We start from the raw sequence: 21,556 nt of genomic DNA, 5'->3' as shown, positions 1-21,556 counted from the left end.
AATCCCTTCTCCCTGAGAGAGATAGTCCCCTCTGCTAGGGCAAAAACCCCTTGCCAAGTAACACTGTCTCCGTCTTCTGGCTCTGCCCCCTCCCCCGGGAATGAGGTGTTCAGAGTACCCATGCCTTGGTGGCATGTCCTACTCCCCAGCTTCTGGAGTGTCACTGATGATACAAGCCCCTGCTCACAGTCCAGATGCTCCTTAATCCCAAGCGCTGGGTTGGTGACACACCAGAAAAGGCCTGGTCCTAGGAAGAACTGTGGAGAATGCTCCAGAATGCTCTAGAATTCAGTGCCTTCAGAGAAGCTAGGGTACTTCTTATTCTAGAAGAACCCTCATTCTGTCTGCCCCACCCCCAGATCGCCACACGGAACTCCTAAGGTCACCCTGAGAGGTGAGATCCAGACATATGTCCACTTATTTACTTATCTGATGAGCATTTATGGGGCACCTACAATCACTTCAGTTACATAAGTCCTAGCTCTGAGGTCAGGGAGGTGGTGGCAGTCAAGCCTGCACTGGCTTTCAGAAGCAATTCTATCAGAAACTCAAGGAGGCCTAGAGGCCTAGGTATGACCTACACACACACACACACACACACACACACACACACACACACACACATCAGGGAGATCTAAGGAGAGCAGTGTCTTAAGGAAGTATCAATAAAGGGCAGTAGAGCCAGAGTTTCAGAGAAATCTATCTAGAGATGCCCGTGTCCCAGCCAACCTCCCACAGGACCAGGGGCAATAGAGAGATGTGTTGATCTGACCGGTGACTGGGACATCTGACTAGGGCCTAGGACCTGGCAAACACCAAGGTAGGTATGGAATCAGTTGGGTGCAAGCTGGCCAGAGCATGGGAAGCTCATGGCAGTGGGGGAAGGCATGCCAAGCACGGCTCGGGCATGGAAAGTCATGATGATAGACTCCTAGCTGGAGTAGCGGGCAAGGCCAGGGCAGCGTTAGAAGGCCTGCTGAGGTCCCTGTTAAGTGCAGTGGAAGCAGTACCTTCCTAAAGGCCATGTCCTCCAGACCTCCCTACCCCACCCTGCCAAGGAATCAGACGCTCTCTCTGCGCACATCTGGCTGCTTTCGACCATGGGTCTGCAAGGCTTGCCTGTGCCCTCTGCTGTGTCCGTGGCTCTGGGTAAGCCGCGGTGAAATAGCATCACTGGCTTCCAACGAGGGGTGGGCAGGAGCCTGGGAGAAGGCTGAGGACCGTGGGCAGCTTTGTAATTTAATTATTCGACTGCAGAAAGGAGACCTCATCTGCTCGTGCTCATCCTTGTTAAGCTAATTGTCTGTCTCCTTCGCTCTCCTCTCCCCCACCCCTATGAGCTGGGGAAGTTGCTGCCGCCTAATTGAGTTATCATAAAGATAATGGCTGATGTTCCCGCCAGTGCTGAGAGAGGAGGATCCATCTCCCAGAGACGCGGGGCTGCAGACAGGCGCCCTGACCCTCCATCCCCCGCCCCAAGGGTTGAGATGAGGGCAGATGGCTGAGGAGAGCTCTGACCAAGGACTCTACCCATGTGGCCACCGGAGGGATAGCAGGCTCCCTTTTCAATTTTGGGACACCTAGGGAGACAAAGGGGCCTGCAAATGAACGTTTGGGGTCTTTTTCCAGAGGTAGTGATGCTGCTTAGTAAAAAGGGACTTGACTTGAGCAAACAGATCAGGTCTCCAGGCCCAGTGTCACCTCCTGTCACCTATCCCCGTCACTGCTCCTCTGAACCTGTCTTGCCATCTGTAACGTGAGATCGGCAAGTTCCAGGGCTGGGGGAGGCGTCAGTGAGGTTCCCGTGCACATGTAATGGTTCTACAGGCCACGGGGAGGGGCAAGTTCATGAAAGGACCTGGTTTGGAAGCACCTGGTTTTAGGCAAGTGGTCCTGGAGAGAAAAGGGAGAGAATCTAAGCGGGCCTTCCTCACTTGTCTCCAGGATACCTCATCTCTATCATCTATCCCAGGTCCACAGAGGTGGCCGCCAAGATGAGAATTTATACACAAGCTAAGCAGGGGGTCAGGAGGCCCATGAGCCAAATTCAAAGACCAATCTGAGAGCAAGGAAGACTAACACAGAGACAGGAAGCCCTGACCTGGGTTTACAGGTGGACAGGAGCCAGGGCACCAGAACGTGCTCAGAAGATACTGCATTCAAAGGAAAATAAAGTTCCAGGGACCTGGGGGAGCTACATTCCAGCCCTGCCCCCAGCTGACCCATCATATCCTCTTGTCCCCCCTCCTACAGTACCCCCTCTGATCCAGCCTTTCGAGTTCCCCCCTGCCTCCATCGGCCAGCTGCTCTACATCCCCTGTGTGGTGTCCTCGGGGGACATGCCCATCCGTATCACCTGGAGAAAGGACGGACAGGTGATCATCTCAGGCTCAGGCGTGACCATCGAGAGCAAGGAATTCATGAGCTCCCTGCAGATCTCCAGCGTCTCCCTCAAGCACAACGGCAACTACACTTGCATTGCCAGCAACGCGGCGGCCACCGTGAGCAGGGAGCGCCAGCTCATCGTGCGTGGTGAGCGGGTCAGACCAGTCCCAGGGAGGGGTGGGCAGCCCAAGAGCATCTCTCTAGAGTTCCAGTTGGAACTTACGAGGTCGGTTCTGGCTGGCTTCTTAAAGACAGAGAGACCCAAAGCTCTCACTTAGACCTGGAGGACATCCATACTCGTGGTCAGCCAAGAGCACAGTCAAGTTTGGGACTCATGACTCTGAGCTCTCACTGAAGCTCTTGCAAGAGCTCTCACCCTTTTTTTTTGACCTTACAAGCTGTCTGCTCCCAACATTGTAATGATCCAAGAAGGGCTGACAGCTACTGGAAGAGGTCTCCAGACCTAGGGGAACCGGGTCTTTCTAAACCTCTTTTCTCCCCACCTCTCTTTACACAGTGCCCCCTCGATTTGTGGTGCAACCCAACAACCAGGATGGCATCTATGGCAAAGCTGGTGTGCTCAACTGCTCGGTAGATGGCTACCCACCTCCCAAGGTCATGTGGAAACATGCCAAAGGTGTGCCTCTTCTATAAGAAGAACAGGGAGGACCCAGAGGCTGCTCTGACGGGCATGGGACATGTTCTTGCAAGCAACTCCCTACCCTAGGAAGAGTACTGAGTTCTGAGCTTGGGGAACCCCTACATCAGATGGTCTAGAAGTCCTAATCAGCCATGCCAGGATGAGGAACAGCATGATGCTGACCTCAAATCTTGTTTGCTTTAAGTGATGCTGGCAATCAAACTGAGGGCCTTGTGCAAAACAGGCAGCCTCCCCACCACTGAGATACATCCACAGCCCCCTAAATTCCTCTTTCCCCACCACTTGACTTCCTGCAACCCAAAGACAGTCTGTATTATTTCCCCCACCCCTCCCCTGCCCACCCTGGAGTCCTATCTAGTCTGAGATCTTAATCCTCTCCTAGTCCAGCCTCATCACAAAGACACATTTGATATCTGACGATGCCACAATGTAGACTATGCCCATGGCTAATGTTGGGGTTGGAGGGGTCCCCCAGGTCCTCTTGGAAAGCAGCCTCTTCCCCAGGCCTAACTGCATGTGACCAGGCAACTGTCATATGAGAACTCAGTCTTCTGCCCTGTTGCCAAGCTGATCAAAGGTGGTTCTTTCTATTCAGAAATATATTCCAACAAGTTCAGTGACCACCTGAGGTACTTACTGCCCTGACTGTTTCCATATCTCAGAGCCAAGTCAGACCCAGACCTCTCTGAGGTGTATTTCACGTCATGCAGTAGGAGCTGTGTGGCGCCAGTACTGTGAGATGGCGTGGCTCTGCTGTGGGATGGCCGCAGGGGGGCAAGCAAGCCCTATCAGGCCTTTCTGAAGGCATTAGGTCACACCCAGTCCACTCCCAATACCCGCTAACTGCTGCCTCCTTCCAGGGAGTGGGAACCCCCAGCAATATCACCCAGTGCCCCTTACCGGCCGCATCCAGATCCTGCCCAACAGCTCCCTGCTGATCCGCCACGTCCTGGAAGAGGACATTGGCTACTACCTCTGCCAGGCCAGCAACGGCGTGGGCACCGACATCAGCAAGGCCATGTTCCTCACCGTGAAAAGTGAGTCTTCCTCCCACCCCTATCCTGCCAAGGCCACCAGGGGCCATCAAGGTCAGTCTTGGTTCTCCAATGCCTGCCCATCCTCTCCCTGGGATTCTGCTATTCTGTCCAGAAACAGCAAAGTTGCTCAGAGGTGCGCTTGGGAGCCTCCTAGAGGCTTGTGGAAGCAGGCTTATCCAAAGCAAAGACACACTCTGGCCTGTCTCAAGGCAAGGACACAGGTCTTGGTAGCTGTACAATAGTTATTCGGTTCACAGGTTAGTTGGCAATCCAATCCCAATACCAAAACCAAATGACTCCTTTCAGCTACCTAATACATACTGAGTTGTGTACCACCTGTTACAGCCTACATACGTGTACTATGTAGGTAAAGCTTTTGGTTGATCTGTGTGACCTTGGAAGGTCATTTTGTCTCTCTGGGTTCTAGTCTCCCCACTTATACTAGAAGTTCACTCCTAACTTACAAACCTCATAAAACTGTTTTAAATAACACAGAAGCTGAGACTAACTAGAAGCACACAGGGGCACCACAACTCTGTCACTCTAACACAAGGGATGACATCTGAATTCCCGACCCAGAGCTACCTTCATGGCCCTGGAAGCCACTGTTTATCTGCTGTCCCTGTGTTCTGTTAAGCACCACAGCAGCCATGCATTGATAAGCACATATGACCCTATTAAACTATATTTACCCTATCTATAAAGATGGCATAATAGTCTGGGTCTCAGTCTGTGTCAGGCCCTTCCTGTTTAACAGTGTGTCCCTGACTGGACACAGGTATGGCCACCGGTGCCATTCTTTCTAATGTCCCTCTAGAGTAGCTACATGGAGCTGTAGGGCCTGTGTGCAGTCTGCCCTACACCTCTCAGGAGATCCCTCCACGAACAATCCTGGGCCTTCATCCAGACAGGGATGCCCTGCCAGGAGATGGAGGCTGAGGGAGCCCCCGGGCGGAATCCCCGTGCTGGGAGCAGCCTCCTTCCCGCCATCACAAAGCACTTTGTCCTTCATAAAGCCAGGCAATCAATCTACATCCCTCAGCCAGGGAGAGCCACAGGGGAAGGCTCGCCTGCCTGGGCCTGTCCTTCCAGCTCACACACACACACACACACACACACACACACACACACACATGCATACACAGTCACGCACACACATACACACGCGCGCGCAACACACACACACACACACACACACACACACACGCATACACACACACACATACACACGCGCACATACACACACATACACACACACACACACACGCATACACACACACACATACACACGCGCACATACACACACATACACACACACACACACACACACACGCGCGCATACACAGACACGCACACACACACACACACACACACACACGCATACACACACATACACACACACACACACACACCCCATTCCTTATTCTGTTACTTTCCTTCCCATCCTGGCCTGGCTCTCCCGACAGCTTGTCCTAGCCATGCTGAGCCCTCAGTCTACCCCAGTGCTGGTGAGGAGAAGGGGTAGACGGTGCCGGAGATGTTTGAGGCCCAGGGCTGCCCATAGGCTGACCTCTGTCTGTGTGGGAGGGTCTGGCTGCCTCCATACAACAGCCCAACCGAGCCTGTATGGAACTGGCTGCTGGAAGATGCTTCTGTGGCCCAGCTGTGGTGGAGCTTGCGGGTACCTGGTCTTCTCTGTAGCCGCTATTCTTCTACTGCTTCTGCACAGTATGATGTTCCAGGTTATCCACCAGTAGCCACCTGAGACACTGTCTCTCCTCTCTCTTGTTCTCTCCCTATTCAGACCTCTCCTCCATTCATCTTCTCCCGCTTCTCTGAATGCTACAGAAATGGAAGGGTGGAATAAGACCTTGATAATCTGTGTGCTCACACACACATACACAAAGGCACACACATGCACACACAAACACATGTACTCACGCGAGCGCACACGCATATGCACATGTGTGCACAGTTTACCAGTGAGTTGGCTGGATGAAGCTCATTCACTTCTGAGTCCATTGTAAATCCCCCAGTGCCACCAGCCCTACCCCTGACCCACCTGCAGAGGCAACCACCTAAAGCTCTGCCTTGTATCTCCCACTTTCAGAAAATATTTGGCCTGATTCAGCTCCATGGTATCAAATCTAAGCCTTCAGAGGGCTAACTGACCTTTGCTCCCACTGTCCCCAAGCAGAAGAAAGAAAGAAAATGAGTCAGAGGGTGCATCATCTCCTAAAGCACCATACAGGGCAAACTGGACATATTGCCTGGGTTACACTCAGGGGACATCCACATCCCTGACCCCACAGTGCTGACTCTTTGGGTCACTGAGCATTCACTGGACAGGAAATAGTGCTTGCTCCATGACCAGGAAAGTAGAGTAGACATCCCTGAGTTCAAATCCCAGCTCTGCTACTTGAGAGCTATGAGATCGCAGACTGTGACCTCTGTGAGCCTGGTGTCCTCCACTGTAGGCTAACATTTGTAACGTAGCTGGTTTCCAACTTCATCATTTTCAACCTTTATCATGAGGCAAAGGTAATATACATACAGTCAGTAACAACTGTACTCCAAAATTCAAATTTTGCCCCCTTTCCAAGTAATGATACTCTGGTTCAGTACTCTTTCCCAATGCGAGGCAACAGCAGTGACAGATACTCCCAAGTGACAAGAAACACGCCTGTCTACTGCCTCAAGGTAGGAAGCTCAGCGGACAGCTCCTGATGGAGGCTGCACTTACTTTTCCTGCCCCCCCCCCTGTGCTCCACCAGAAATCTGGTTAAGAGCATTCAACATATTTTAACTTAAGATATTTCCAGCTTACTATAGGTCCCTCGAGGGTCACACTGATGTGAAGGGGGGAGGGGCGTGTGTACTTTTTCTCACTAGTAAATTTTCAATGAGACTACACATCGGCAACAATTTATACAGTGCTTGACACAGGTTTGCTTCTGACCATTGTTAGCAACGGTTGGTTTAGGGGCTGGAGATGCCGTGGTGACTGGAACAGAGCTTCTGTTCTCGCTGGCTTTAAGTGGCAGGTTTGCTAACAGATGTTATTCCTCTTTCTTAGGACTTTCTTAGGAGAACTGAATCATATACTAATGGGGGCCTATGAAGTCCCACAACCAGCTCTCTGTAACAGACCCTGGGGTGCTAGTGACATGGCACAGCCAAAGAGGTAGACGGTGACAGAGATGTTTGAGGCCCAGGGCTGCCCATAGGATGACCTCTGTCTGTGTGGGAGGTTCTGGCTGTCTCCATATAACAGCTTAGAAAAGCAAATCTACAGTAGTGTAACTCCATCCAAGGCCAGACCATGGAGCCAACGCTCTGGTGTCCACAGGCAGGAGACCGGTGCCCCTGCTTTAAGAGGAGTCGGTGTCCCGAGTCCTTTTGGCCTTCTGGGTTCCCATCTGATTTGGCAGCATGCACATGAAAGATGACCTTACTGGCCTCAGGAACACTCTTGTCAGGTCTCCAGGGATCCCATAACACAGTCCAATTGACATCTAAAACTATCTAGCCCTTCCAGGGCACCAAGGATTTAGGGGAGCAGAAAATTAGTTGTCCAAGTCCTTGGATATCCCAGAAGACAATCCTGAGTAGCCCCCACTCCTCTTTGAGCCCCAGAATCTTGCTATGACTAAGCTCATAAGTCCCTGAACCCAGACCTGCCCCTTCACATGTGGCACTCGATGATCCTCTCTCCACATCCTCCCTGGGAAACTAGCAATGGTTCCTTTCCACAGAATCTGAGATAGTGGATGGAGGTCATTGGGTCACATCTCTGTGTCTGCAGGTTAGACCATCAGCCGCCCCTTCCTTCCTTGCCTTCCTTCCTCTGAGACTTGGTTTTCTCACCCACAAAATCAGAATTCACCCAAACTAGAAAACCCAGTCCTTATCTGAGCTTTTCCACCTCTATCTTGTCTAGCAGTGGCTCCAGCGGCCTTAGGAGTCTTTCCAGAGGGCCAGGCAGTTCTCTCCCAGGACTTGATTGAAAATAAATAGAATTAGCAGGAGAAAATACCACATCCACAGGGTTATCTTTAATCTCCTTCTTAAATTAAAAAATGAAAGAAAGAAAAAAGAGTGAGAAAGAGAGAGAGAGAGAGAGAGAGAGAGAGAGAGAGAGAGAGAATGACCAAAGGGAGGAGACAATTCCAGCTCCCCTGACAGGCAGGGGAAGAGAAATCATCTTCAAAGAGAATCCTTCAGCGAGAGGCAGGCACAAAGCCAAGCTGCTCTTCAGGGTGGAGGGAACTAGCTGTGTTTTGATGCCACCATCACATGGCATGGCCCCCCAAGAACTCCTGGCCCCCATCTTTATTAGACAGGTGCTCTTCCTGCCCCCTCTCCCCTCCACCTCTCTAAAGGCTCCAGTGACTGGGCCACAGACAAAGCTCATGGCCAATTAAACCCAGAAGGGTTCTTTGTTTGCTCTGAGTTTTGCTTTGTTTGTTTAGCAAAATGTCAGGCCAATTAAAGTCAGCTCCAAGAGCCCTCAGCTTCCACACACCTGCATCACAGGAAGTGGGATGGAAGAAACCAGACCCTAATTGAGGTGGGTTGATGGAAGGGGCCAGTCCGACCCAAGGAAGCACCTGAGTGGTAGTAGATCAGCTTACTTGGCATAGCTGACTGCTGGTCCCAAGGTCACAGTGCAAAACCCTAGGAAGCACAGTCAACTCTATGATCGTAATCCAGGTTAGTCCCTGTTCAAATGAAAACAATTCTTATCAGACAGAAGAGGTGTGTCCATTGACCTGGTGGTGGGATGCTGCCCTCCCACAAGGACAGGAGTCAATGACCCAGAGACTACAAACCCTTGTCTCATCATACATCTGGTACAGACTTGGATGCCACACACCCACCTCCAAGCTACCCAATGCTTTTGTTTTGTTTTATTTGATTTTTACTTTATGCATATGGGTATTTTTTTTCCTGCATGTATATTTGTGCATCATGTGTATGCCTAATGCCCACGTAAGTCAGAAGAGGATGTTGAATCCACTGGAATTGGAGTTACCACGTGGATACCGGATATCGAACCTAGGTCCTCTGGAAGATCAGCTAATGCTCTTAACCCCTGAGCCATCTTTTCCAGTCCCAATACCTCTTTTGTCGTCTCTCCTCCCTTGCTTGGGCCCTCAACCTGAATGAACTATTTACAGTTCACATAGACAATGCCAGGACACGCAATTCGGGATGTCACACACATAATGCCCTGCTTGGCATGATAAACCAAGGCACAGAACAATCTAGCAGAAGAGTAGCCCAGGGTACAGTAGCTGTAACTTCCTCTCAACCCTGGGCCTTCCTCACAGAAAAACCTGCGTATTTGCTGGTGGTGAGGCCAGAATCTTCACTATCTCTGAGCTACTTGGGGTCCAGGGCTCATCTCCCCTCCCCGTGTATGATCTGAATCCCTAGCACCTTAACACTGTGTGCTAGGAATGGGCAGGCTGGCGTCTTAGGTGGCTCCCAGACTCTTCCCTTGGCCCTATGAGCTCCCGAAAAGCTGAAAGGACAAGGCAGATGCCCTACCAGATTTGCTAGCCATCTGGAGAGAAGACAGAAAACTGAGTGGTGGGCAGGACTCGGGGCCAACTGAGCCACCACCACCACTTACAAACACAACTGTGGGATTTGGGGGCTGTCGCTGGCTCTTTCTCCACTTAGACTATGGCTACTGGTCAGCCTCAGGATGGCCTGTGCCAAGCCAGGAGGGAGTCTTCTGTGCAGGCAAGGGTAGAGGACTCCAAGGATGTTGGCGAGAGACGGAGAGCGTGATGATTTCCATGGCAATGATTAGCCAGTGGCCTCTTGGCCTTATTGATTTCCAGACTTCATAGAGTAAGAAGCAACACCGTGTCTCGTGCTTCATCAAGCAGAAGTGAGGACAGGATGTAACTTCCTTTCGTCCCTGGGCCTTCTTCACAGAAAATCAGGGAGTTGTCAAAGCTCCCAGGAATCTGCAGCCTCTAAAGACACACGGAAGACAAAGCCGGCATCCAGAGATCAGGAAGGGCCTGAACAGGAGACCTGCTCCTGACGCCTGCACCCTGGCTACTGAGACGTGGGGGCCTTACCTCATTCGCTTTCTCTCACGCCCTGAGCTTGAATGGGTTCCTGGTCCTGCCTTTCAGAATCCATAGCCCAAATGTTTCAAGGGGTGGGAGATAAAATATCTATCTCTCAACAAGCAAAATGTAGGACAGCTGACTGACCTCATGACACTAATAGGGTCATTGGAACAAGAACAATTTGTCACATCCCCAGACCTAGTCCCTAGGGGACCTGGTACAAGAAAAGTCTCCTTCCCAGTCATACTCTTCATCAGCAAAAGAGCCCAGGTCCTTACAGACCGGAGGCTTTGCTGAGGAGATTGGTCCTGCTCACTCAATTTCCACTCCCTGTTTATCTCCAGGTGCTTCACCCGGGCCACTCCTCAGAGGTGGGGACAGATGACATATTATCACTTCCCCGCCCCTGATGTTCCCATGACCACAGCACTGAATTGCTTCCAAATGAAGCCCAGTTCCCAGGTGCCACTCAGGGTAGCTCAGATGAGACTCAGGACCCTGTGCACAGGGCTCTCTGCGGTAGGTAAATCAATGCAGAATGGTAGGCAGAGAGCTGAGAAGCCCCTCTAACCTTTGCCCTGGGGAGAGAGAGCCCAGAGCTGCTCCCCAATAATGATGAAAGCCCCTCTGAGTGAATGCACTGTTACCTCAGGCAAGCCATGAGCGTGTTCCCTCCGAGCAGCCCGTCATCCAACATGGTGCCAAGGTCTGTGTATTCACCTGCTTCCTGTTGCTAACAGTATAAAGACACAGGCTGACTAAGTCTTAATAAAAAAGAGTTTATTTGGGTTCATAAACCTAGAGACCCAAGACAGGGTGTGACATGTGAGAAACAGCTTGTAAATGTTCAAATGCATACATGTGTGTATATCCCTTCATTCCCCCTTAAAACTCCACAAGAATTCAATCATTGGCCCTACTTACCCTAATGATCTACTCAGCACCACCTCCTCAAGGGCACACCTATAAATGCCATAGTCAAAATCAAGTCCCCACCCTCCTGACACTCAGATGGAAATTGGGTTTCTGCAAATGAACACTGGAGAGATACTCTCCAATCAGCAGTCTTCAAGAGGGAGAGGCAAAGCTAAGTCTCCATTGCAGCCTCCAGGAGTTACTGACTGAATAGAAAACTACATCAAGCCTCTGGGATAGGAGGCAAAGGCCAGGGCTACAGAGTGGCCTTGCCATCAGTCAAGTCAAAGATGGAAGAGCCTGGAGCAGATCTGCAGAACCGGTCAGAGCTTCCGTTAGGGGTGGTGCTGGGGTACAGCCCATAGGAGCAAAAGGAGAAAGGTGGCTTCAGGGTCATCGGCAGCCAGGCAAAGGCATAGGGGACAGCGAGGAGCACCATATGGTGGCAGTGAGGAACTGGGGGAGGGGCGTCATCTTGACGTGTGGGCATGATCTCCTCTACGGTAGGAATGGCATAGGACCCTGAGCAGGGACTAGAGAGGAACAGTGCCAAGCATTTGAGAAAGTCAAGCACTTGAGGCTGAAGAGAAGAGATGGCAGTGTTAGCCATGACGGAGATGACGGGGAGAGAGAGGGGTGACTGGTTAGCCTGGGGCAGCACACTGGGTGACCTGCCTGGATAGAGCTAGATGCTAGTCATCATGACCCTACAGGACTCAATTCCCTGTGGAACCAGCTGGCCCTCTTCCTGACCTAGAAGACAAGACTTACAGACTGAGTACAGAATCCACCTTCCCCCACCCCCTAAGTTTGCTGCTTCCAGAACTGCCTCAGTTTCCCCTGGCTGCTCCAACAAAGTACACGCAACTAAGTGCCCCCAAAACACTACAGACTGATTCTTTCACAGTCCATAGAGGGTGACAGAGGGTGACACTAGCCCCCGTGCTTGCTTCCCTAAGGTTCCCTGGGGAAGCATCCTGGCTTCTTTGGGGATTACAGCAAGTCATGGATTCCTTGAGTTGCACAAACATCTCTCCAGTTTCTGCTCTGATTGCCACATGGCTTTCCTCTGTGAGGTCATGTCATCTTCTCTGTGTATCTTCTTACTAGAAGCAGCATGCCCACCTCACATTTGATTAGAAACCACATCTTCCGTGGCTAGTGGCTTTCAGGAACCTTCTTGGCACACCACAGCCATCTTGTCCTGACCGCAAACAGTCTCTTAGCCAAAACTCTCTCTTAGTCAAGGTCCTCAAGCCCATTTGAACCTGTGCTCACAATGCCACAGCCGGGGTCTGCAAGCTAGGCTTAGGGTCAAACTTGGCGTGCACCTGCAGAGCCAGTTCCCTTCGGCCTTCCTTGTTCACTGTCTGTGGCTTCTTTGGTGATGCAATGACCAGCAAAGCCTAGAATACTATTTGGCCCTTTCCAGAAAATGCTTGCAACTCCAGATCTGAGGTGTTCTCAGCGATGACCCAGGACACCTTCTCCTAGTAGCCAAAGGAAGACATTCACGTCTTCTGTTTCTAAAAGGATTCTGTCAGTCCCAAGCCATCTTTAGCCATCACTGCCACACACCCCCAAACCTCCGAGGGCTGTGGGGGAGGGGTTTAATGAGCTAATTCGTGGAGAGCATTAACCACGGTGCATGCACATAATCAGCATTCAATAAATGTTAGCTATTATTATTACTGTCTTTTTCCCCCCAGCACTCTCAGTAGGGAAAAATGGGTCCCCATCCCCCACTCCACTCCGGATCCTGCATACCTTGGCCAGCAGCCAAGGGAGAAAGTGACGGCCCCATTTTATAGCTGGACAGAGAAAGGTCTGGTGGGGCTGAGGATATCATCTTCACCCTCTGTGCCCCAGAGACAGGCCTGAGGTTTGAGGCTGCAAGGTCCCACCCTTCTCAGTGACCCAGAGTTCAGCAGCCTTTCCATGTGTACACACTCTTCCTGGTTGAGCCTAATGCCTGCATCATTGGAGTCTTGGGGTCCTGAAGCTCCCCAGCCTACTCCCTGCCTGTTCGTCACCAAGGCCAGGCTGGTTGCTGCCACACAATTTGAACCAATCTCACACTTCAGGTGGAGCTTGCCTAATCAGGGGCGACAGGAAGCCGGGGCGGGTGCAATCAAATTAACAACGCCATGGCCTGGCTCTTTAAGAATGGGGGTTGGGGAGGCGACAAAGCAGGCACCAACCAGAAGGTACCCCACCTCCCAAACTGTCCCAGGGGAGGCTTGCAGGGCTGGGCCTCCACTGAGGCTGAGCTGAGTGGCTGAGTAGAAACTGCTCCCACCTCCCAGTGTGCCAACGATGCCCCTTTGTGGTGGCTTATCTCACACTGCCAAGCAGGTCTTGTTCTTGTCAGGGAGCTTGTTAACATGGTGGGAAACACAGGCTTTGCAGGGAAGGAGAACACGCTGGGCTTGAGGGGAAGGGGCCCCCCACCACCACCCCCAACCTCTCAAGCTGCGTGTAATCCTTTCAAAAAAATAAAAGGCTCTGAGAGCTTCCAAGAGAAGAAGAGGAGGAGGACACTTTCTCCCCTGACAGGTTGGGAGTACAGACCTCAGAGCTCTGCTCCGGGGCACCTTCTGTCTCCGAGAGCTGTCCACCAGAGGGCAAAAAAGAAGGCTTCCAGAGACCCATTTCCTCTCTCTGAGATGCTTTTTTCACCAGAAAGACTTGGGAAATTTCAGTGACGCTTCCAGAAAGACTTCCTAAAAAAGCCAAGACCCTCCTTGGTGGTGGTAAATCCTGACTTTGCTAACAGGCTTTTAATTTTGGTGGCTTTGAGGACCTTCTGCCTGAGGCAGGGGAAGGACCAAGAGTCCAGCCCTATGGTACTATACTCTGGTCAGGTAAAGGCCACCAGGCTGAGGGTGTTCCCACTCAGACCTATGAAGTTACAGCCTCTAAGGGTGGCATCTGCACCATACATTCATTTTACTCTGAGGGGTCTGTTCTTGCTAAGACAGGGCCTCATGTAGCACACAGCAGCCCCAAACTCGCTACATAGCTGGAAACGACCCTTCCTTTCTGCTCTTCCTGCCTCCTGGGCTGCTTTGCCCAGTTTATATGGTGCTGGGGATTAAACCCAGGGTTTCACACACGCTAAGTTCAACTTACTGAGCTACATGCCCCATAATGAGTTAGTTACTAAGCTTCACAGTAATTCTCCGGTATCAACAGGTATGAAAACTTCCTGGACCATCCTTAGAACACCCATCTGGGAGAGCATCCTTTGTCCTCAATTTCCAAGCCAACACTCTTTCCCCAAGTCAGCCTTCATCACAGCCCCGGCGTATTAGCACCAGATACCTATTTTGCCTGTCCCTAACCTCTGCCCCATCCTGTTCCTCTCTGTGTCCGATGTTACAGGGCCAGCCAGTAAGTTCCCAGATGCCCTGAGCTCCGACTGGCTATGTGACCATAGACTATTTACTTCTCCAAACCTCAGTTTCCCCATCCATGAGGAGCCATTATCTTCATTCCCGGTACCTGGTGCATAGTAAACCCTCAGTCCAATGGAGGCTTTTCTGTGACTGGAACCCAAGAGCCTCATTGTCAGCCACTCAGACTCCAACAAGCGGCCTTTGTCATCGGTTTCTTCCCATTCTTCCCGCAGGGCAGTGCTTCTCCATTGGGGATTCATAGCTGAGGCTTCCTTCCCTAGTGGCTTGAGGACTGTCAGAAAAGACAGCTGAGCTCCTGTCACCATAGAGGAGAGGGAGGGAGCCAGACCCAGAGGGAGCCCGCCACACAGTCCCCTCCTCCTGCCCCAGCCCCAGCCTATAAGGACTGGCCTCTGCTCCCCACATACCCCATTCCACCTCCTGTTTTCTGCCTTCTTCTGAACTCCTCCCAAAAGTTATCCGAGGGTGTGTTGGGGCGCAACCAGGAAGGAGACATCTGGGCTAACACTAAAGGAAGGAACATGGTGAACTGTTAGAGGTTTGAGGTCCTTCTTGCAGATCACCATGGTGTGACTTCAGACAGATCGCTTAACCTCTCTGAGCTTCCACACTGGCGGTGTGTGTGTGTGTGTGTGTGTGTGTGTGTGTGTGTGTGTGTGTGTGTCAGAGAGAGAGAGAGAGAGAGAGAGAGAGAGAGAGAGAGAGAGAGAGATCCTAATCTAGCCTCCTTTGAAGCAAGGAATGAGGTGTTCTTCAAAGCATAAATCAGTGTTCTGCAAATTTAAGGAATAGACCCATCCCTGGTTAGGAAATGAGACCTGGGGAAGGGGGCGGGAGCTGGAGCTGGGAGCTGGGAACTGGGAGCTGAGGTAGGAGCCGGGTTGGCAAATTCAGTCCATAGTGTAATGTCTTAGAACTCAAGAGCCTGCATCCCAGCACTTGGGAGGCAGAAATAGGCAGATCTCTGTGAGTCTGAGACCAGCCTGATCTATATAGTGAGTTCCAGGACAGCTGGGGAGACTAGAAGAGAGACCCTGTTTAAAAAAAATAAAATAAAATCTACCTCTAAAGCTGAGAGTGGTGGCAAAACGTGGGTGCTGAGCTGAGCGGCCTTCTCATGGTGTTTTAAAAATCTATCGGCCTCTCACATCAAATTAAAATGTAAATAGCAGCTGATCCAGGCAGGACCTCAGGGGCGACAGGAGCCAGCCTGAGAGTAATTTCACAGACGGAACCGGTAACATCGGATTCTGACAACTGTCCTGTTTTTGAAATTGATTTCCTCTCTCTTGGGCTGGCAGCCCCGGAGGGCCCTGGATTTCAGGAAGGATGGCTGCTCTCTGTAATCAGTGCCCCTCTATTCTAGGTCCCTCTCTGCCGTCCGCTGCACCTGCCCGTAAGGCCCCATGGGAACAGGAGGAGGAGGAGACGGCTGAGGCTTTAGATCCACAGGCCTAACTGGCAGTGGCTGGAGTTCAATGGCCTATCAAGGCTGCCTGAGACTCACAGAGGCCCACAGAACATCCTTTGCATAGCTATGTGCCAGGTTGAGGCCCACAGAGACTTCTGCCCACTAGTCTTCCCGTCAGACCCAGGAGACAGCATGTGGGAGAGCACATCCAGTTGGGGATCCTTGCAGGAGAAGTGTGATAGACCCAGAGTCAGGGAAGGACCTGGAATCTACCAGGATGCTGCTATGCCCTCTACCACCATTTGTCCCATGTTGGACACTCCAGTGTCACTTAATGGCACAGGGATGAAAAGCTTTAAGTGATGGGCCCACTGCTCACCATGTCTCTCAGGGTTACATCCCACCTAAAGGGAACAGCATAACAATCCAAGGTTGTCAATAGCATATCCACCCAGGACTCTGTCCTGTGCTTTATCATTCCCACTTCTGTCTGGGTCCCTAAAACCCTGGTCCCTCCCTCATTCCCCAGGGTTATGTGCTGAGGCTTTACCAGCAAGTGCACAGAGCCCACACATTAGTGACAACCCAATCCCGTTTCTGAAAAACAGAGACTGCACACAAGGAGGGCAGAGAGGCAGATGGTGAGAGACAGCCAGCTCTGTCACCACAGCTCAGGGTGAATAGCTCCTGCTGGAAGCCTCAGGTTCCTATCTGAAGAATGGGGCTACTGAGATGCGTTTCCTGTGGCTGGCATCAGGAGAGCTAAGCAAAAATGAAACCATTGCTTATGGCATCCAGAGCTCTGTAGGTACCAAGAAGGCCATGGAGCTAGTGAGGGAGCGGGAGGAGACTGGGCCTCGCTGCAGGGGACAGTAGCTCAGAGCCCCTCTGAGGAGGTCACTCATGGAAAGTACACAGAATATGCTGCCACATGGCGTGCTTGCCACCACAAAGGACCACAGGCGAGCATGTGTGTGTGTATGTGTGTGTGTGTGTGTGTGTGCATGGGGGGGCAGTGTATACAGAGGTATCAACTCATGGCCCCTTCAATTAAGCAATCACACAAGGCCCTTGGCATATGGGGGAGAAACTCCACTGGCTCACATGTGATGATACTATGTGAGTGTACAGGTATACAAGAAAGACCGCATGTGATTGCCTGTTGAGATATGTTTTGGAGTTCCTCCCCCTCCCTCCCTCTCTCCCTCCCTCCGTCCCAGCATCCCACTTTCCCTCCCTCCCTTCTCCTCCTCTTCCTTCCTTCTACCTCTCCCTCCCCCTTCTCCATATCCTCCTCCTCCTCCATGGCCCTCACTATACGACTCAAACTGTCTCAAACAATCCTCCTGCCTCAGCACCCCAATAGCTGGGACTGTAGATGTGACCCACTGTGCTCAGCTTTCTCCTCTTTTCAGGGGCACTCTGCCTGCTAGCGGGGTGACCTTGGGGCAAATGGCTTCCCTAAAGAGCCTAAGTGTCTTCCCACATACAGAGTATTACACGTTGCAATCCTACCACTCATTTAACTCAGTTTCAACATATATCATCAATATAAAAATGTAAGTGAGCTATTCTAAGTCTCTCTTCTCTTTACATTTCTGGAATCTGCTGTCTGTTTTACATTTATAGTGCCTCTCAATCAGCCCCGCCATGTCTCAGGTGCTCAGCAATGCCTGTGGCTGATGGATATGGTGCAACGAAGTGGGCCTTTATCTGGGCACTGTGATTCTGTGGAATCATCTCCCAGAAGCATTTTGAGCCAGAAATTTGGAGCATGTGGGTCTAGGTAATACTTCCCTTAGAGCTAGAGTGAGACAGGGTGACTTGTGGGTGGGAACGGAGCCCCATAGGCCAGGTGCTATGTGAGATCCATATGCTTATTGTGTCCCCCCCCCCCCCCAGCTGCTCGGTGGGACACAGAGACTCTAACTTTAATGTGCTGGAGGCCTACAAAGCTAGTAGTGACAAGACTAGAGCTCAGGCTTCCTGGTCCCCAAATTCTTCAAGCTCTCCTCCTCCTCACCTTCAATGGCTCCCCTGAGCTAGCAGTGAGAAGAGCTGTAGGGCGTGGTGCCTGGCACTTGTTACTGTAAAAACATCTAGCCAACCAGGAGGATGGGCAGCCAGCCCCAGATGTGGTTGCTGTGCAGGGATGGGGAGCCAAAGGCCTCTGGAGACCCCGCTGTCTCTGACTATCCACAAGTCTGTCTCTGGGTAACACTGATTGGAAAGACAAGTGCCCTGAGGCAGATGTGCAGGTTGTAGGCTGCTCGAAGGTAGGACACCCACAGGGTGAGTGGAATCTGACATGGAGTCTGTGCTCCACTTGGGAAGCTGCAGGCCCTGGTATGAAGCTGTCTGGATAGAAGGTGTCTTGACACAGGGTACTGGAGGCCTGCATGGAAGGCACAGCCTAGAGGAGCAAGCTTCTCACCGTGGCTCAGACCTGGGAAGTTTCCCCAAAGACTCCTCCTCCCTGTCTCCTTCCCCTTCCCAACTTTGACCTGTGCAAAGGCTGAAGTTGCCCCCTCCTCCTCCTTTTTGTATACACATACACACACACACACACACACACACACACACACACACACACAGAGAGAGAGAGAGAGAGAGAGAGAGTCAGTCAGTGATAAACAAGATCACCTCTCTCTCCCCCAACTACCTTAGGCCCTAGACCCACCCAGGGGTTCAGATGCAGGCCTTGCTCATTCCCTGCAGGTATTGCAGAAGCAGCTGCGTCTCCCCCACCCTCATGTTCCCACCCTCCCGTAAAACATGGAGGCATCTGCAGTGCCAGGCTCGGCTTGTCGATGTAAAATCTCACTCTATATTCCACCCAGGTTTATACGAGTGAATTATGCAAATCTTTGATGGAAAAATATTCCTGCGCACATCCTTGAGAGTGTAAAACCTTAGTCAATAATTCATACTTGGATGTCTCTGACTGCAGGCTTTTTCTTCATTATAACTTACACCTCGTTATTTGTCTTTCGCATTTTATTGTATATTCTAGTGTAACGCCGTGCATTATAAAGTTTATCTGCTTCATTATTTGATGAGCCGGGACTAGGGGAATGTGCTAAGACATTGGTATGGGGGGGGCCTGGGGCTAGGGCTTCCCCCCTGTCCCCACCCCACATCAGATCTACACATGGTGGCCTCAGAGAGAATAGCTGGCTGTGAGGCATGACCTCGGGGAGCTGGAGGGAGCAGGTGCTGGCCTCCACCTTCTTGAACATGTTCAAATCATCCCCTCACCCTCCGTTGGTACCTGAGATTGGACCTCTCCAGGTCCACTCTTCCTCTATCTGAAGGTTTCTTTGGTAACAAAAGCCAGCTGTCCCCGGAGAGATGGTTGGGAAGATCAGTGTCTGGGCTAGTCATTAAAAACGGGAAGTGGGGATAAGGCTGGAGAGTGACTCCGTTGATAAAGTGCTTGCAGCACAACCAAGAGAACCTGAGTTTGGGCCACAAAACCTGTGTAAAAAGCTGAGTGTGGTGGCATCCCTATAACTCTAGCACCAGGGAAACAGAGGCAGGGGGATACCTAGGATTAGCTGGCCAGACTGGTTGCCAAATCGATGAGCTCTGAGTTCAATAACTGACATCAATCTGTGGCTTCTTCCTGGGCTCTCAGACACACACACACATACACACACACACACACACACACACACACTCCACACCTACTCAAGCACAACAAGCAAACAAAACAAGTGTCCCAGAAGAACACTGGAGGGAGCTGAGGAGTAAGAGGCACCACTGCTGGAGAGGAGCAGTTTTATGTCTGTCAGAGGACCAAGTGTTGAAACAAGAGAAGACAGGCTCTCTTTCACACACCACTGCACCAGCCAGCCAGTGAGGGCCCACAACGAGCTACTCTCTGATCTGCAGAACCCACTGTGAGCAGACTCCAATCCTAGGTCCTGGAAATGCTCCGGGCAAGCGTGGGCTGTGCGTTCTCATATGTTTCTAGAAACACTCCTCAGATGCCTCCCCTGTTCCTGTTGGCCACAGTTAGATATATCTTCCCAATCCCCCTCTCTGTGAGATCAGGAATGTGTTACCCAAGGCCTGCACAGTGCTTCATGATGGTGTAGGAGCCCAGCACACACTGCTCTGAATTGCAAAGAGGGTGTGGACCAAGATTCAGAGATTCTACCCATCCTCCCTCCCTGTTTCTGGTCAAGACACCTAAGTCCATAGGAGGCCCAGCTGTTGGAAAAGCTCCTGGCCAGGCAGGTGGAAGGGGCCTCTTAAGGACCAACCAGGGCCTTGGCTCTGCCTTGGTGAAACCACAGAACCAGCAGATGGGACAGGGGGGTGGACCCTCCTCTTGCTACTAGAAGGCCTTTCATAATGTCCCCTACAGCCATCCTGTGGAACAAATCGGAGCTAAACATGCCTCAGCCCCTCTGACGAGCAGAGACCCTAGCCTTAGAACCTGATCCTGAACCTAGGGTCCCACAGAGGCCCCAGACATCCCCAGAGATGATTCCATGGGGCCAGATGTTTAAGTGGAGAAATCACACCTTTTTGATGTTAGCCTCTAACTGATATTTAGTGATTGCCAGTGAACATAAGCCACAAATCACAGCAGTAACAGTGTGTGTGTGTGTGTGTGTGTGTGTGTGTGTGTGTGTGTGTGTAACTATCACCCATAGAAATGCACAGATATTTTCATGTCATGTCATATTTACTGTAGGCATCTCAAAATAGCATTTGTGCTCATCACCACTACAAAAGCATGGTAATATAAGACAGTAATTATAAGGCCTGCCACGAGATCTCATCTCATAAAGAATAAGAGCAGAACATGCCGGTGTGTGATAAACAATATCCAAAGTTTGCTTGTTAGTGTTTTTAATATTTGCATAACCATATTTCAATATAACTGGTTTTCTTTGTAACTGCGTTGTGCATGTAAAAAAAAAAAATCTGGTGTCACTAGAAGGGTCCTGGAAATGTAAGGGGAACAGGAAGAAAGTACCAGTCATGGATACCAAGGGGCACCAGGAACCGGTGAACAAGATACCCCTTCCTGGGAGGAAGCCCTCTGAGGCTGGGCAGCAGAGGGCAGAGCTTAGAGGCAGGACATCCAGGGTAGCTAGGGGTGGGACAGAGAGAGGGACAAAACTGCCACACAGGGACCTCCTGCCTCCCTGGGCTGGTCTTGGGATATTCATAGCCCCTTACCTCCTCTTCCCCAGTCCCAGCTATGATCACATCCCACCCCAACACCACGATCGCCATCAAGGGCCACGCCAAGGAGCTGAACTGCACTGCACGTGGCGAGCGGCCCATCATAATCCGCTGGGAGAAGGGGGACACGGTCATTGACCCCGACCGCGTCATGCGGTATGCCATTGCTACCAAGGACAATGGTGATGAGGTGGTCTCCACGCTTAAGGTGGGTGTGCAGTCCCAGGCCTGGGGGCACCTTCCATCCCCATCCAAGGGAAGCAAATGGGTGACTGGGAATCCTTCCTTACCCTTCTGACGACCACAGATATCCTTCTGTGGGCTCCCAGTCTCCTCCGTCACCCTTCCTCCCTGCTTGAGTTCTCTGTGTACACCTCTCAATCCTACTGCAAAGAGAAGCCTTAGATAGAACCCCTCTGAATCTCCGTCCCAGT

General features: G+C 51.4%; 1 protein-coding gene across 1 annotated transcript in view; it reads left to right on the top strand.

The window, feature by feature from the left end:
* Window positions 1-21,556, top strand: part of Dscaml1 (DS cell adhesion molecule like 1) — a 320,228-nt gene that overhangs the window by 251,785 nt on the left and 46,887 nt on the right. The window contains exons 9-12 of the mRNA XM_052188455.1: window positions 2,254-2,532; window positions 2,903-3,022; window positions 3,907-4,083; window positions 21,131-21,330. Coding sequence (XP_052044415.1) covers window positions 2,254-2,532; window positions 2,903-3,022; window positions 3,907-4,083; window positions 21,131-21,330 — 776 coding nt within the window. The remainder of the gene's footprint in view (window positions 1-2,253; window positions 2,533-2,902; window positions 3,023-3,906; window positions 4,084-21,130; window positions 21,331-21,556) is intronic.

Source organism: Apodemus sylvaticus, chromosome 7 (genome assembly GCF_947179515.1).
Source record: "Apodemus sylvaticus chromosome 7, mApoSyl1.1, whole genome shotgun sequence".
NCBI lineage: Eukaryota > Metazoa > Chordata > Mammalia > Rodentia > Muridae > Apodemus > Apodemus sylvaticus.
This window is presented reverse-complemented; position numbering and strand designations above follow the sequence as displayed.